Source organism: Dunckerocampus dactyliophorus, chromosome 5 (assembly GCF_027744805.1).
Source record: "Dunckerocampus dactyliophorus isolate RoL2022-P2 chromosome 5, RoL_Ddac_1.1, whole genome shotgun sequence".
NCBI lineage: Eukaryota > Metazoa > Chordata > Actinopteri > Syngnathiformes > Syngnathidae > Dunckerocampus > Dunckerocampus dactyliophorus.
In genome coordinates, this window is record NC_072823.1 from 17,385,951 (window position 1) to 17,399,979 (window position 14,029).

The 14,029-nt window shown below is 42.3% G+C and overlaps 1 protein-coding gene across 3 annotated transcripts in view; it reads left to right on the plus strand.

The window, feature by feature from the left end:
* The window catches only part of grm3 (glutamate receptor, metabotropic 3), a 61,423-nt gene that overhangs the window by 20,094 nt on the left and 27,300 nt on the right, over window positions 1-14,029 (plus strand). For all 3 annotated transcript variants that reach the window (XM_054775650.1, XM_054775649.1, XM_054775651.1), the window contains 3 exons: window positions 221-364; window positions 9,463-9,732; window positions 11,678-12,272. In XM_054775650.1, coding sequence (XP_054631625.1) covers window positions 221-364; window positions 9,463-9,732; window positions 11,678-12,272 — 1,009 coding nt within the window. The remainder of the gene's footprint in view (window positions 1-220; window positions 365-9,462; window positions 9,733-11,677; window positions 12,273-14,029) is intronic.

A 14,029-nucleotide genomic window follows, 5' to 3' on the forward strand; every position in this document is an offset into this window, starting at 1 on the left:
GTGGGTTTCCCCAAATCACTGGTGAATGTGAGTGACAGGAAGAAAAGCTCTGACTCGCTTGGGGAGATGTTGTTTGGCACCACCCGTTGGTTTATGTGTATATATTTGTAGACTATAACTATAAGACAATCTTATATTTGGGTCAATATGGTAATCAAACTGTATGATGCAAATGCAAGGCTTGGCTTTGAGAATATGAACTGTGGTTGTCTTTTAAAAGGCGCTGGAGTTCGTCAGAGCGTCCCTCACCAAAGTGGACGACTCCGAGTTCATCTGTCCAGACGGCTCCTACGCTTTACCGGATGACAGCCCGCTCGCCATCGCCGGTGTTATTGGAGGGTCCTTCAGCAGCGTCTCCATACAGGTAAGACAATTACTGTTACCAGTAAGTTAACCAAGGAAAAATGTCCAGCGCAGGAATGCATCCATATCTGTGTCTCCATATTCAAGCTCTGTGTGTTACCCCAGCGTTTCTTGGCTGTTGTCACAAAGCAGTGTGATTTGCATAGTTTAGCATAAAACCTCCTTCTCCTTTACTCCTCTGTGACTTCACAAAAGCCTCATCCTATCGTGCTTTAAATCCCTCATTTCTCCACCTGTCATCTCCTTAGCCTCGTCTCTTCTTCTCACGTTTTAATGATGCCACCAAGCTCATTTTGTTTGTTTGTATTCCGGCAGGATTGTGCTCCAAGTACCATTACGACTAATAATGATAATAAACTACCAGGCCAAATCACCTTTTATTTGGTGGATTATTACATTTGAATGCATGCGTGTTCATTGACTTATCAGGATGTACGCTGTTAAATAGCTGAGTTCACCGTGGATAAAGGATATGATATATCATCGAGGCTACACTGAAAATAAAAAAATATGTAGTAAAGTTATGACTTTATTGTCGTAAAATTGCTGTTGGGATTTGGGTAACTTATTGAATAGAAATTGGACCCAAAAGCAGACATAGAGGCGAAGTTGTCCCAATAAGCAAAAAGGTAATTTATTATAACAAACCAACACTGAGGAGGATAAAGAACACAAAATTGGTGACCAAAACAAAAGGAGCTAGCCCTGCACAGAAGTAGTAGCACAAACATCCAACAAGAAGAAAACTAGCAAAGGATGCTAGACAAAAATAATTAAAGGGGCTAGTAAAGGGCAAAAGTAGCAAAGAAAAGAGGAGGGCGGAGCAGTGAGGCAGGAAAATAGGAACAAACACTTGGAACAAAGGGCAAACAAAAGTGCAAAGCAGAAAGCAACAAATCAAACTACTAACTAGCACTTGAGAGTCACACAAAAATAGTCAGAGTCAGAACACAAAAATACAGGCACAAGATATCCCGCAAATAAAAGGTATAGGCGGAGCTTAGAATGAAAAACGGAAAATATCCGGCGTCAGACCACATGGGAGAGGAGCTGATAAGCTATCCTAATTGCAAATGGCAGGCAGGTGTGCATCACTGCCCTGCTGACGAACAGGAGAAGGCGCTTCTGCAACAGGAAGTAAAGGTAACGACAGTAAAGACGGCTATACTAAAAAATAAAAGTGCAGGATAGGAAGTGCAGAAACCCAGCATGACTATTTGCGCCTTTTTTCTCATAATATTATGATTTAGTTCTTCTATAATGACTTGACTTCATTCTTTTTTCTTTTATTTTTTCCTTTTCTTTATTTCAATAAAATTACAACATTATTCTCAGAAAATCACAACTTTTTTTCCTCATAAAATATCAAATATTTTTAGGGATGACCGATAATATCGGCCTACCAATTTTATCGGCCCGATATTGGCATAAAAAGGTAATATCGCTTGATATCGGTATCGGGTTTTTCCCTATAATGAAAACCGATAATAAAAAACTGCTGTGTATATGGGCTCCCATACTTGCCGTCATCGAGGCATCCAGCGGCGCCAATACATGGAAATATTTAGTCACGCCCTGTGTTATTCTTTGCAGTAGGAACCGGGCTTGATATGTTGAAAACACCGCAGATAGCACCGACGTTAGCTAACTTGCTAGCTTGTAGCGGCGTGGACACGGTCTCGTTGTCTCTGTTGTCCGACAACATTTTTATTCACTTCAAGGGTCACCAAATGTGGAGATGCGATTCACAACGAGACAGGAGTGGAGGCAGGTGGCACCAATCAGTTTACTCTCCACTGAATTCAACAACAAGCAACAATCCTTTAGCAATAGTTAAGTGGATACAACAAACTCATGATCCGGAAACGGAAGTACACTTGGTAGAGGATGGATGGACGGATGGATACATACATACATACAGTCAAACTTGTCTAGAGCGGCCACTAGAGGGAGTCTGCAAAAGTGGCCACTATAGACAGGTGGCCTCTATAGACAGGTTGGCGTCCAGTTTGAATGTTGACCAGTAGAGGGGAAAAAAAATTTTAAAAAGGGAAAAAAATAATAATAATAATGTCGACCGGTAGAGGGCACTGCAGACTGCGGATAAAAGTTGTACAGCACTACTAGGCTTGTTATTATCATGGTTCATGGTTCATGGTTTTAATTCATCCTGAACATGCATGAGTCAAACAGTAGCACATCACATAGTACAATTCACAATTTTGCATGTCCAAAAAAGAGTAGGAAGAAGCAAAGCTTATTTAATCCGACCCCTCATCAGTTTCACATCAGTTGCAATACATTTATTCACCTCTTGTTCTTCCAAGTGTATTTTACTTTTTATACGGCAGAGTGTCATTACAGCTTTAGTTCATCAGGAAGTGACGGGAAGTGAGCGTCCCGAGCAGGAGAGCTAGGCTCAGTGCTAGCTGTGAGTTTCGAGAGAGTTGGGAAGTGTGTTTCTGTTGGCGAGGATGTAAAGTCCTGCAGTGTTCTCCACTGTTAATAAAGCGATTAAAGTGCATCGGCGACATGAGTCTCTCCTTCCCCACAACAAGCGGCATTACAGTATTGACACACATTGTGCACATTGTCTCACACCAGGAAATAAATGGTGTCACTTGTTACAGGCATTGCCTGGACAGCTATGTAGTGGGGCTTGTTTAACCTTTGCCTTGTGGGCAAGCAGGAAGGAGAGATGATGCTGAGACATGTGTGTGTGTTCTGAGCTGCTGTCTGGTGGCCGCGTTCAAGAAATAAAGTTGGCAGAAGCAACAGGAGAAGTTTCCTTCTTTGCTTCGGAGCTGAATAACACTGACAAGTTAACAGACTAGTAGCGAACGGAAAAGAAGACGGCTTTTTTTGTGTCGAATACAGAAGATGAGGACTTTGATGGATTTGTGGATGAGGACTGATCAAAAGTAACGTGAGTACATTCTAAAAAACTTCAGTTAGTACAACCTAACTCAGTTTTGCTCCCGCTGCCGCATGCATGCTAGCGTATGTTTTTTTTTTTTATTATTGTAGCGTCGCTGGGAGCACGTCCTGTTCCCAGCCTACTTTGCGGTAATGTTTTGGTGCAAATGCTCTTAAAGTTACATGTTTGACCAGGAAATAGCAAGCTCAGAAGAAGACAGCTTTTTTATGTGGAACAACTGACAGTTTGTGTGGATCTTGTGAATGATTGTGACTGAGCTAGGACTCAGTAATTAAAGTCTACACACGACGGCTTCATTGATTGAAAAACGAAACTTTTTCGTGCATGAAGCTTCTACTTGAGTCGGTAATTTGGCCGCTATATGCGGTCAGATATTGACCAAGGGAGACAAAATGGGTGGCCGCTGGCCGCGTTGGACAGGTGACTGTTATACACAGGGTCTATAACATGTAAATTTGCTGCGGGGGATTTTTCAGTGGCTGCTATAGGCAGGTGGCCGTTCTATAAAGGTGGCCGCTAAGACAGGTTTGACTGTACATACATACAGGTATATACATATATACTTCATTGTGTAAATGTCTAAAAAAATATTGTGGGTCACCACAATGTGTTAATTCCATGACAGGAGGTATGTGATGTTAACCATGTCGGAATTGGAAATTGAGAATTGAGAATTGGACAATATCAGCAAATTGGTTATCGGCAAAAAAAGCCAATATCGGACATCCCTAATCTTTTTCTCTTAGCATTACTTATTTTTGTCAAATAAACACTTCTCATGTCATGTTAAAACTTTGTAACATTATGACTTTCTTCTCATATTATTATAGCTTTATTCTTGTAAAAGTTTTTTGTAAAAAAATTTCTTTTGATTTTTACATAATATTCCAGATTTATTATTATTTATTTATTTATTTATTTATTTTTTTTACATTATGATCTTGAAGTACCATCTAATTATAACATTATTCCTGGAAAAGTAGAACATTTTCCATTGTAAAATAACACATTTTATTCTTGTAATATTACAAGGTTTTTTTTTCTTGTAACGTTACAGGTTTTTCACATAAACTTTTTAACTTTCTGACGTAAAACTACAACATTTTTCTGGACTTTGTTTTGCTGATATTATTTTAACTATACTGTATTCGCTTTTTTCTTCTAAAATTACCAGTTAATTCTGTCAATGTTTGAAAAATTCAGACTTTTCCCCTTTTTTCTCATGAAATATTTATTTTAGTCTTGTAATATTTTTAATATTTTCTGCCATATGTTTTCTGTCCATAATACTCCTAACATAGCAGGTATATCAGCTTTAGGAGTGCGCACTTACATCTCCCAGACCACACAGTGGTTAGCTAACCTGCTAACATGTTGGTCACACAGTCGCAGTCAAGAGATCGGGAAGACCTGGGTTTGAATCTCCCTTGGGCATCTCTATGTGGAGTTTGCATGTTCTTGCCGTCCGTGCGTGGGTTTTCTCCGGGTACTCCGGTTTCCTCCCACATTCCAACAAGATGCATGTTAGGTTAATTGGTGACTCTAAATAGTCCAAAGGTATGAATGTGAATGTGAATGATTGTTTGTCTATATGTGCCCTGAGATTGGCTGGAGACCAGTCCAGGGTGTACCCCGCCTGTCGCCAGAAGCCAGCTGGGATAGGCTCCAGCATGCCTCCGCGACCCTAATGAGGAGAAGCGGCATAGAAAATGGATGGATGGATGGACTTACATCGACCCCTCCTGACACTCTGTTTTTTTTGACTGGTTATATGCGTTCAGAGGCCTCCCTCCTGGCTATTTGGAGACTATGCTGACCTCAGCCACCTTTCTTTTTCGTCTTTTCCACCTCCTCCTCCATCCTGGGGCAGCCTTTGTTAACAGCCTTGCTCGGTCTCTTGTTCTCTGTCATGTATAATCAGCCCTTGTTTCCCAGAAATTTTTTCTTATTGGCAACTCTGTGTGTTTTTTTCTTTATGTTATCTGAGGGCAGCGACCCAATTTGTGCTTTTCTTGCTGATCTTGAGTCAGTGAAGTCAATCCAGCTACTCGACCTTCTAAATGAAGCCATCAGCAAACATTTTATGTCGAGTAATTACATAGCAGGTATGACTGGCCCACGCCTTCCTCCTGTACATGTGTGCGTGTGTGTCTGTGTGAGTCCGTGTGTGACTTGCATTTCAAGCAGGAAACACACAGCACCTCTCCACTGCACCATTTTCCCCCCCCTCTTACTTTTTCTTATACGCATCTTTCATAATAGCCCCATATTCCTACAGTATATTTCCATCCCCGCTCTTTGGCTGCTTTCATGAACTCTACATGTATCCCCCCAGACAGAACTCTTAACGGGCAACTGGTCATTGTTCAATGGCAGCTAATGGAGCAATGCAGTTGTAGCGTGACCTTCCCCGACATTTAAATCAATTGCCATCTTGAAATCATAAAACCTGCCCACAATATCATAAGCAGCCATCATCAATGTGTGTGTGACTGTGTATGTGTGGTAGCAACTTGTTCCTGCGTGCATCAGTATATATAACGTGCCTACTAATCTAGTGCATTATTAGTCCAATGAGATTCTGACATGTTGTCAAAACAGCTCATCAACACAGCTGTGAATGAAATGTAGAAAATCTTAGGATGATGCGCTCTAAAAGGATTTAACGGAGACGACTGCAGAATGGCTGTGTGTGTGCTTCATGGTTTGCCTGTCTTCAAGGTAAGGTAATGATATTTCCACCACTGGTGTTCCACTATCTGAGACAAGCCCAAATCCATGGAAAAAGGAAGACTATTGATCCGAATATAGGACAACCACAAATTTTCAAGACATTTCAGTTTTAATATCTGTGAACTAATAAATGGTCGATTGATTGAGTCTTGGATTGCCGACTAAATCTTTGATGACTCTTCGTCACCATTATCTTAAAATTAGTATCATAAATCCTACTCTGATGTTTGATAACTTACCCAACTTGCAATGAGTCTCTTACAGCGCTGTGGAGAAATTTTGGCCCACCCATCTTTGCAGAATTGTTGTAATTCAGCCACATTGGAGGGTTTTCCAGCATGAACCGCCTTTTTAAGGTCATGCCACAGCATCTCCATAGGATTCAGGTCAGGACTTTGCCTGGGCCACTCCAAAGTCTTCATATTTGTTTTTCTTCAGCCATTCAGAGGTGGATCGCTGGTGTGTTTTGGATCATTGTCCTGCTGCAGAACCCAAGTTCGTTTCAGCATGAGGTCACGAACAGACACTCTGTCCAAAAAGTTCACCTTTTGTCTCGTCAGACCACACCGTATTTTGCCAAAGGTCTTGGGGATCATCAATGTGTATTCTGGCAAATTGAGACGAGCCTTAATGTTCTTTTTGTTCAGCAGTGGTTTTCATCTTGCCCAGTGTCTTTCTTATGATGGAGCCACGAACACTGACCTTAACTGAGGCAAGTGAGGCCTGCAGTTCTTTGGTCATTGTTGTGGGGTCTTTTGTGACCTCTTGGATGAGTCGTCTCTGCACCGTTGGGGTAATTTTGGTAGGCTGGACACTCCTGGGAAGGTTCACCACTGTTCCATGTTTTCGCAATTTGTGGATAATGGTTCTCACTGTGATTTGCTAGAGTTCCAAAGCTTTATAAATGGCTTTATAACCTTCTCCAGACTGATAGACCTCAATTACTTTCTTTCTAGGGTGGGGGGGCAACCACGGGGTCAATCATTTTTTCTCACAGGGCCATGTCGGTTTAGATTTTTTCATCCATCCATCCATCCATGCATCCATCCATCCATCCATTTTCTTCTGCTGATGCGGGTCAGACTTCTCGGTCCCCAGCCACCACTTCCAGGTCCACGGAGAGGACACCAAGGCATTCCCAGGCCAGCTGTGAGACATAATCGCTCCACCATGTCCTAGGCCTTCTCCTGGCTGGGCATGCCCAGAACACCTCAATTTCAATTTGGATATTTTTTCTCCCTTAATAATAAAAAGTTTAATTTAAAAACTGCATTTTGGGTTCAGTTGTGTTGACATTGACTGATATTTAAATTTGTTTGATGAAACATCTGAAACATGTAAGTGTGACAAACATGCAAACAAACATGGAAAAAAATAAGAAATCAGGAAGGGGCAAACACTTTTTCACACCACTGTATATACAGCGAGGACTCATTGAAGGGGTTACAAAAGACCTCGCAACAACATCCGAAGAACTGCAGGCCTCACTTGCCTCAGTTAAGGTCATTGTTCATGACTCCATAAGAAAGGCACTGGGGAAAAAACGGCCTGCATAGCAGAGTTCCAGAAAACATCTTGTTGATCCCCAAGACTTTAGGGAATATACTGTGTAGTCTGACGAGACAAAAGTGTGTGTCCCCTTACAACTGGCGTAAAAATAACACCACATTTCAGAAAAAGAACATCATACCAATAGTAAAATATGGTGACGGTAGTGTGATGGTGTGGGGCCGTTTTGCTGCTTCTGGACCTAGAAGACTTGCTGTGATAAATGGAACCATGAATTCTGCTGTCTACCAAAAATCCTGAAGGAGAATGTCCGGCCATCTGTTCGTGACCTCAAGCTGAAACCAACTTGGGTTCTGCAGCAGGACAATGATCCAAAACACACGAGCAAGTCCACCTCTGAATGGCTGAAGAAAAACAAAATGAACACTTTGGAGTGGACTAGTCAAAGCCCTGACCTGAATCCTATTGAGATGCTGTGGCATGACCTTAAAAAGGCGGTTCATGCTGGAAAATCCTCCAATGTGGCTGAATTACAACAATTGAGTGGGCTAAAATTCCTCCACATCGGTGTAAGCGACTAATAGCAAGTTATCGCAAACACTTGATTGCACTTGTTGCTGCTAAGGGTGGCCCAACCAGTTATTAGGTTTAGGGGGCATTCACTTTTTCACACAGGGCCATGTAGGTTTGGATTTTTTTCCCTCACTTAATAAAAAAAAGCTTCATATAAAAACTGCATTTTGTGTTTACTTGTGTTGTCATTGACTAATATTTACATTTGTTTGGTGATCTGAAACAATTAATTGTGACAAACATGCAAAAAAATAAGAAGCTAGGAAAGTAGCAAGCACTTTTTCACACCACTGTATACAGTACATATATACATGTGTGTGTGTGCATGCGTGCGTGTGTGTGCGCGCGCGTGCGCGGTTGTGTGTGTCTGTTTGTGTGTGTATGTGCTCGTCCCACTTTTATCTTCAAATAATCACATTATGCATGAAGCTAATTCCCGTCAGCAGCAACCTTCCGGATTTATATTGACATTTCATCTTTGAATGAAAAAAATACATTAATTAAACGATCATTTATTTATTTTGACACGCTTTTTTACACTCTGTGCTGTTTTGACACTGGGCCAGTCAGTTTTTGATCAAACTTTTATTAGGAGCTTAATTAAAAAGCTCGACACACATCTGCTCTAAATGTAGAGGGTGAAAAGGAAAGAAAACAACTCAAATCAGAACCAATAAAACAGTGTGTTGTAGTACATTTTCATAATATTTTATCTGTTTTGACATTATTGAAACACATCATTAGTTCCATTGTGGGGTGACATTGTGAATACAGATGTCTTTTTCCGTCTAACAAAGACAAGCTCCCAGAAAGAAGCATGGTGGAATTTTCTGGTTGTACTATTTTAGATGCTTTTGGATTTGGTTTTGTTTTTGTCCTCCTTTCTCCCAATGGGCTATATTAGAGAGTTGTCAAGAAACTAAAGGTACACTGCTTGTATTTACTTGAAGTTCTTTATCGTGGGGAATGCCAGCGGCCACTGTTTGCAAATTCACAAAGTGAAATCCACATTGTCAACCAACTAGGGAGCTTTTTCATCATAATAACTCAAATGTCTATTTTGCTTTTGAGATTATCAACCCTTTACTAGTTTTTTTCTGTTGGCATCATCTATTGTGTAACATTAGCTTTTTGCAGTTTTATTTATGCAGTTGAACACCATAAGAGTCATTCTACCAAAAATGTTCTTGATTGGCTGTCGGAAATTTTTTTTTTAATGTACACTAGTTGCCCAATACGCATTGCAGAGTGTTGACATAGCATAGCATACACATTACAAACAAATAAAAACAACCAACTGAAGTCTCTCAATGCCTTCTATCATGTTGCCTCTTTTCTGCTTCCAGGTTGCCAACCTTCTCAGGCTCTTCCAGATCCCCCAGATAAGCTACGCGTCAACCAGCGCCAAACTCAGCGACAAGACCCGCTACGACTACTTTGCCCGCACCGTGCCCCCGGACTTCTACCAAGCAAAAGCCATGGCTGAGATCCTGCGCTTCTTCAACTGGACATATGTGTCTACTGTGGCGTCAGAGGGTGATTATGGTGAAACGGGCATAGAGGCCTTCGAGCAAGAGGCCCGCATGAGGAACATCTGCATTGCCACTTCAGAGAAAGTAAGGCTTCCAAAGTAATTCAGTAGGTCAAGTGTTCATTTCCAGTGTACGTAAAAAGATGAGTAAACTTTTCTCAAAGCTAGACCCTAAAATGTCTTTCATCTGCAGTGTCACACGGATGTATAACCTGGGAGATAACACTGACAATGAATGGGCTACTATGTTTGCAACCGGAGTGGCTTATCCCAATGACTAATGTGCTTTTTTATACAAATAGGATTCATATCACAGTGAACATGTCAACAAAAGCATAGCTCAAATACAGTGGAACCTCCAAACTCAAACACCAATGATACAATTTGGAGTTCAACCATAATTTTAGGATGCCATCACATAAGTGTGCTGGTGATGGCAAATAGAAAAAGTGTAATGATAACCGTAAAACCAGAAATGGAACTGCGACATGGGAAAGTGTGGCAGTGCAAGAACATACTGTAAATACACTTATTATACAGTACACAAAGTGTATCAATTCCATCCATCCATCCATTTTCTTTTGCTTAGCCGGGTCTGGCTCATGAGGGCTTAATCTCAGTAGGGAAGCCCAGACTTCCTGGCCCTCTCTTCCAGCTGCATTGGGGGTACACTGAGGCATTTCCAGGCCAGCTGCGAGAAATAATCCTTCCAGTGTGTCCAAGGTCTACCACTGGGCCACCTCCTGGCTGGGCATGCCCGAAACACCTCATTAGGGAGGCGCCCAAGAGGCATATGGACTAAATGCTCGAGCCACCTCAGCTCACTGGCTGGCGATGTGAAGGAGGAGCGGCTCCTCCTTCACATCTCCTCAGCTCCTCACCCTATCTCTTAGAGTGAGTTCAGCTTAGTGGAGGAAAATCATATCAGTCTCTTGTATCTGCAATCTTGCTCTGTCGGTCACTTCCCAAAGCTGATGACCATAGGTGAGGGTAGGAACATACTGTAGATCGACCTGTAAATGGAGATCTTTGCCTTCTGGCTTAGCTCTCTCTTCACTAGGACGATCCGGTACAGCCACTGACTTACAGCAGACGCTACACCGATTTACCTGTCAGTCTCACATTCCAGCCTTTCTTTACTCATGAACAAGATCCCGAGAACTCTTGAACTCCTCCAGCTGGGGAAAGACAACACTCCAAACCCAAAGGGTGTAATCAACCCTTTTCCGGCATGGCCTCAGATTTGGAGGTGACGAGTCTCATCCCAGAAGCTTTATGCTAAGCTGTGAACTGCCACAGTAAATGTTAAACATCACAGCCTGATGAGGACATCAAGACCATATCATCTGCAAAAGCACAGATGAAATCCTAAGGCCCCGAAACTGGACCCCCTCAACACCTTGGCTGCGTCTACAAATTCTGTCCATAAAATTTATGAACATTATGCGTGACAAAGGACAGCCTTGGCAAAGACACTAAACAAGCTTGACTTACTGCTGGTAATGCTAACCAGGCTCCTGCTCCGGTTGTACAAGGCACCAAGTAGCATGCCAGGAACCCCGTACTCTCGGAGCATCCCTCACAGGACACCGTGAGGGACACGGTTAAATGCCTTATCCAAGTCCACAACACACATGTGGACTGGATCGGCAAACTCCAATGTACCTTCCAGTACACTGGTAAGATCTGGTCCAATGTTCCATGACCACATTGCACCTCCTGTAGCCTTATCTCCAGCACTCAGGAATAGACTTTTGCCGATAGTTCACTCTGCAAACACCTTCTTTCCCTCTTCTTTCCCTCTCCAATACATGTTTGTGCAGGATGTTTTACTTTTTTTTTATTATACAGTGGTTAACATGCAGCCATTAAACCTGCTTGGACCTTTAGGGTTCCTCTGTTACTTTTTACAGTCCAAATGTCAAGTCAGTTCAAATGCTGAGAATGTTTTTTAGAAGACGTTGCAGGATGGGCAGCAGATTCAGAAAAATAAAACATTTCCATTCAACTAAGATCTTCTTTCTCTACAGGTGGGACGTTCTAATGCCAAGAAGTCTTACGAAGCCGTGATCCGCCAACTCCTCCAAAAGCCCAACGCCCGCGTTGCCGTCCTCTTCTTGCGCAGCGACGATGCCAGAGAACTGCTGGCAGCTGCCACGAGGCTGAACGCTTCCTTTATCTGGGTGGCCAGCGATGGCTGGGGGGCACAGGAGAGCATCGTCAAGGGAAACGAAATCACCGCCGAAGGAGCCATCACGCTGGAGCTGGCAGCCAATCCTGTCCCAGAGTTCAACCGCTACTTTCTCAGCTTGAACCCGGATAAAAACTTCCGAAACCCCTGGTTTAGGGAATTCTGGGAGCAACGATTCCAGTGCTCCCTGGGAGGTGGTGGTGGAGGAGAGATGTTGCTGCCCCCATGTGACAAGAATTTATCGATGGACAAGAGCAACTTTGAGCCTGAATCGAAGATTATGTTTGTGGTGAATGCAGTGTACGCTATGGCTTTCGCCCTCCATAATATGCAACGGAACCTTTGCTTCAACACCTCCAAGCTGTGCGACAGCATGAAGGCCTTGGATGGGCGCAGACTCTACAGGGACTTCATCCTTAACGTCAGCTTCCCAGGTAAGACAGCGTGGCAAAACTGAGTCCGAATGCAGGGATTTTAGGATGGAAAATTGAAGTGTGTCCTCATGAAAAACTGTTGTTGGGCTCTTGTTTTCATCAGCCTGAGCAGCCATGATCAGAACATAAAAAGTGCAGAGACAAATCCGCTTAATTTCCATGTATTGTTAAGCACCAGTCTGCTATTGACGACTATTACCCATGACACAGCACTACTAAGTTGCTTTGAGGAATGAGGGCCATGGTTAATCCACGGAGCATATTCTTCTCTCTTGCGCTAATGAGATTGTGTGTGTTATAATAGCTCCTATAGCAGGCTTCCGCTGCATCTGTCAGTCTCAGTGGAGTTGCCAGAGAGGAAAAGGGGGAGGATTGTCTTGACTGACAGATAGCAGTATAAATAAACTGCAGTGTCTCGGGGACTGACACAGGTTTAGAGGTGCTTATTCCTCCACCAAGCGTGACTAGGAGAGGACATCAAAACAGCACTAGGTGGACAGCTTTGCCTTGGCACTCTGGGGAGACTGAGCAAAGGGGGGGCAGGTGGCTGGAGGACAAAGAACTGCCACAATTGCTGTAACTTTCCAGCAAAGTCTGACCGTCTCTTGACGTTCCACTCTCACTTCCTGCTAGTGTACCCACTACAGTGGAACCTCGTTTAGTGTCCAGCCCGGTTAGCGTGTTTTTTGGTTAAACATTTTTTTATAGTTTTACATGCATAAAACAATTCTAAGTGCATATAAATGATGAATGAAAGGGAAAAATGAAAATTTTAGATTATTTTTATCTTCATTGAAGACATCACTGACATGTAGTGGCATAGACATCAACCACCACATTTTGTTTTCAGTCACGTCAAGAATCATGTCTTCATTAATCATTTATATTAGGGGTACGATTCGTTTTAATTTCGATTCGTATCATGATTCGTGGTTGCCGATTTGATTTAAGAAACAATTTTGGTTCATTTAGAACGATATGAATTGATCCAGTAACTTTTCATCCAAAAATTCAATCAGTGTGACTGAAATAAATACCTGGATACCGGACAGTGCAGGTGAAGTGTCCTAAATTTACATAGTTGCATCGATGTAGTGAATTAATTGTATTAATTGTATATGCATTTCAATTTGTTTTATGCATGTAAAACTATAATTGTAAACCCTTAAAAATGTGTTATGTGTTAACATTTTTGGCTTTCTGGAACAGATTAATTTGATTTACATTATTTGTTGTGGAAAAAAATTGTTCGGGTAACATCAGCTTCGGTTAGAGTCGGACCTTCTGGAACGAATTAATGACGCTAACCAAGGTTCCACTGTACTTAATGGCATGGTTCAGATTTTTTGACATGAAGTGGTATGACATTCCCATCAGCAGTGTACTACATAAATAGTGACTCACCCCCCACTTGGTGCCGTGAGTTCAGTTCTGGTCGGATTTCCGTGACGAGGAACGTATTTTCACTTAGTTGCTGGGACATTTAGGTAAAGAGTTTGGCTTCTCAAAACAATGTGCGTTCAAAATCAGACCTCACAAATCGCTCTGCGTTATATTTGTCCCCCGCCGTATCCCTGCGCACTGTCGCCTCTCTATTCTAGTGTGTGAGACAAAGATGCTCACATCTTTTGCGAAGGAGCGCCGCGGTCATCTTGTTTTCGTGTATGTTCCACAGTGGGTGGCTTCATCACATGCACAACAATGAAGGAGGCACTGCAAACAGCAGGTGTTGTTAATTCAGTCTCAACTAGTTTGCT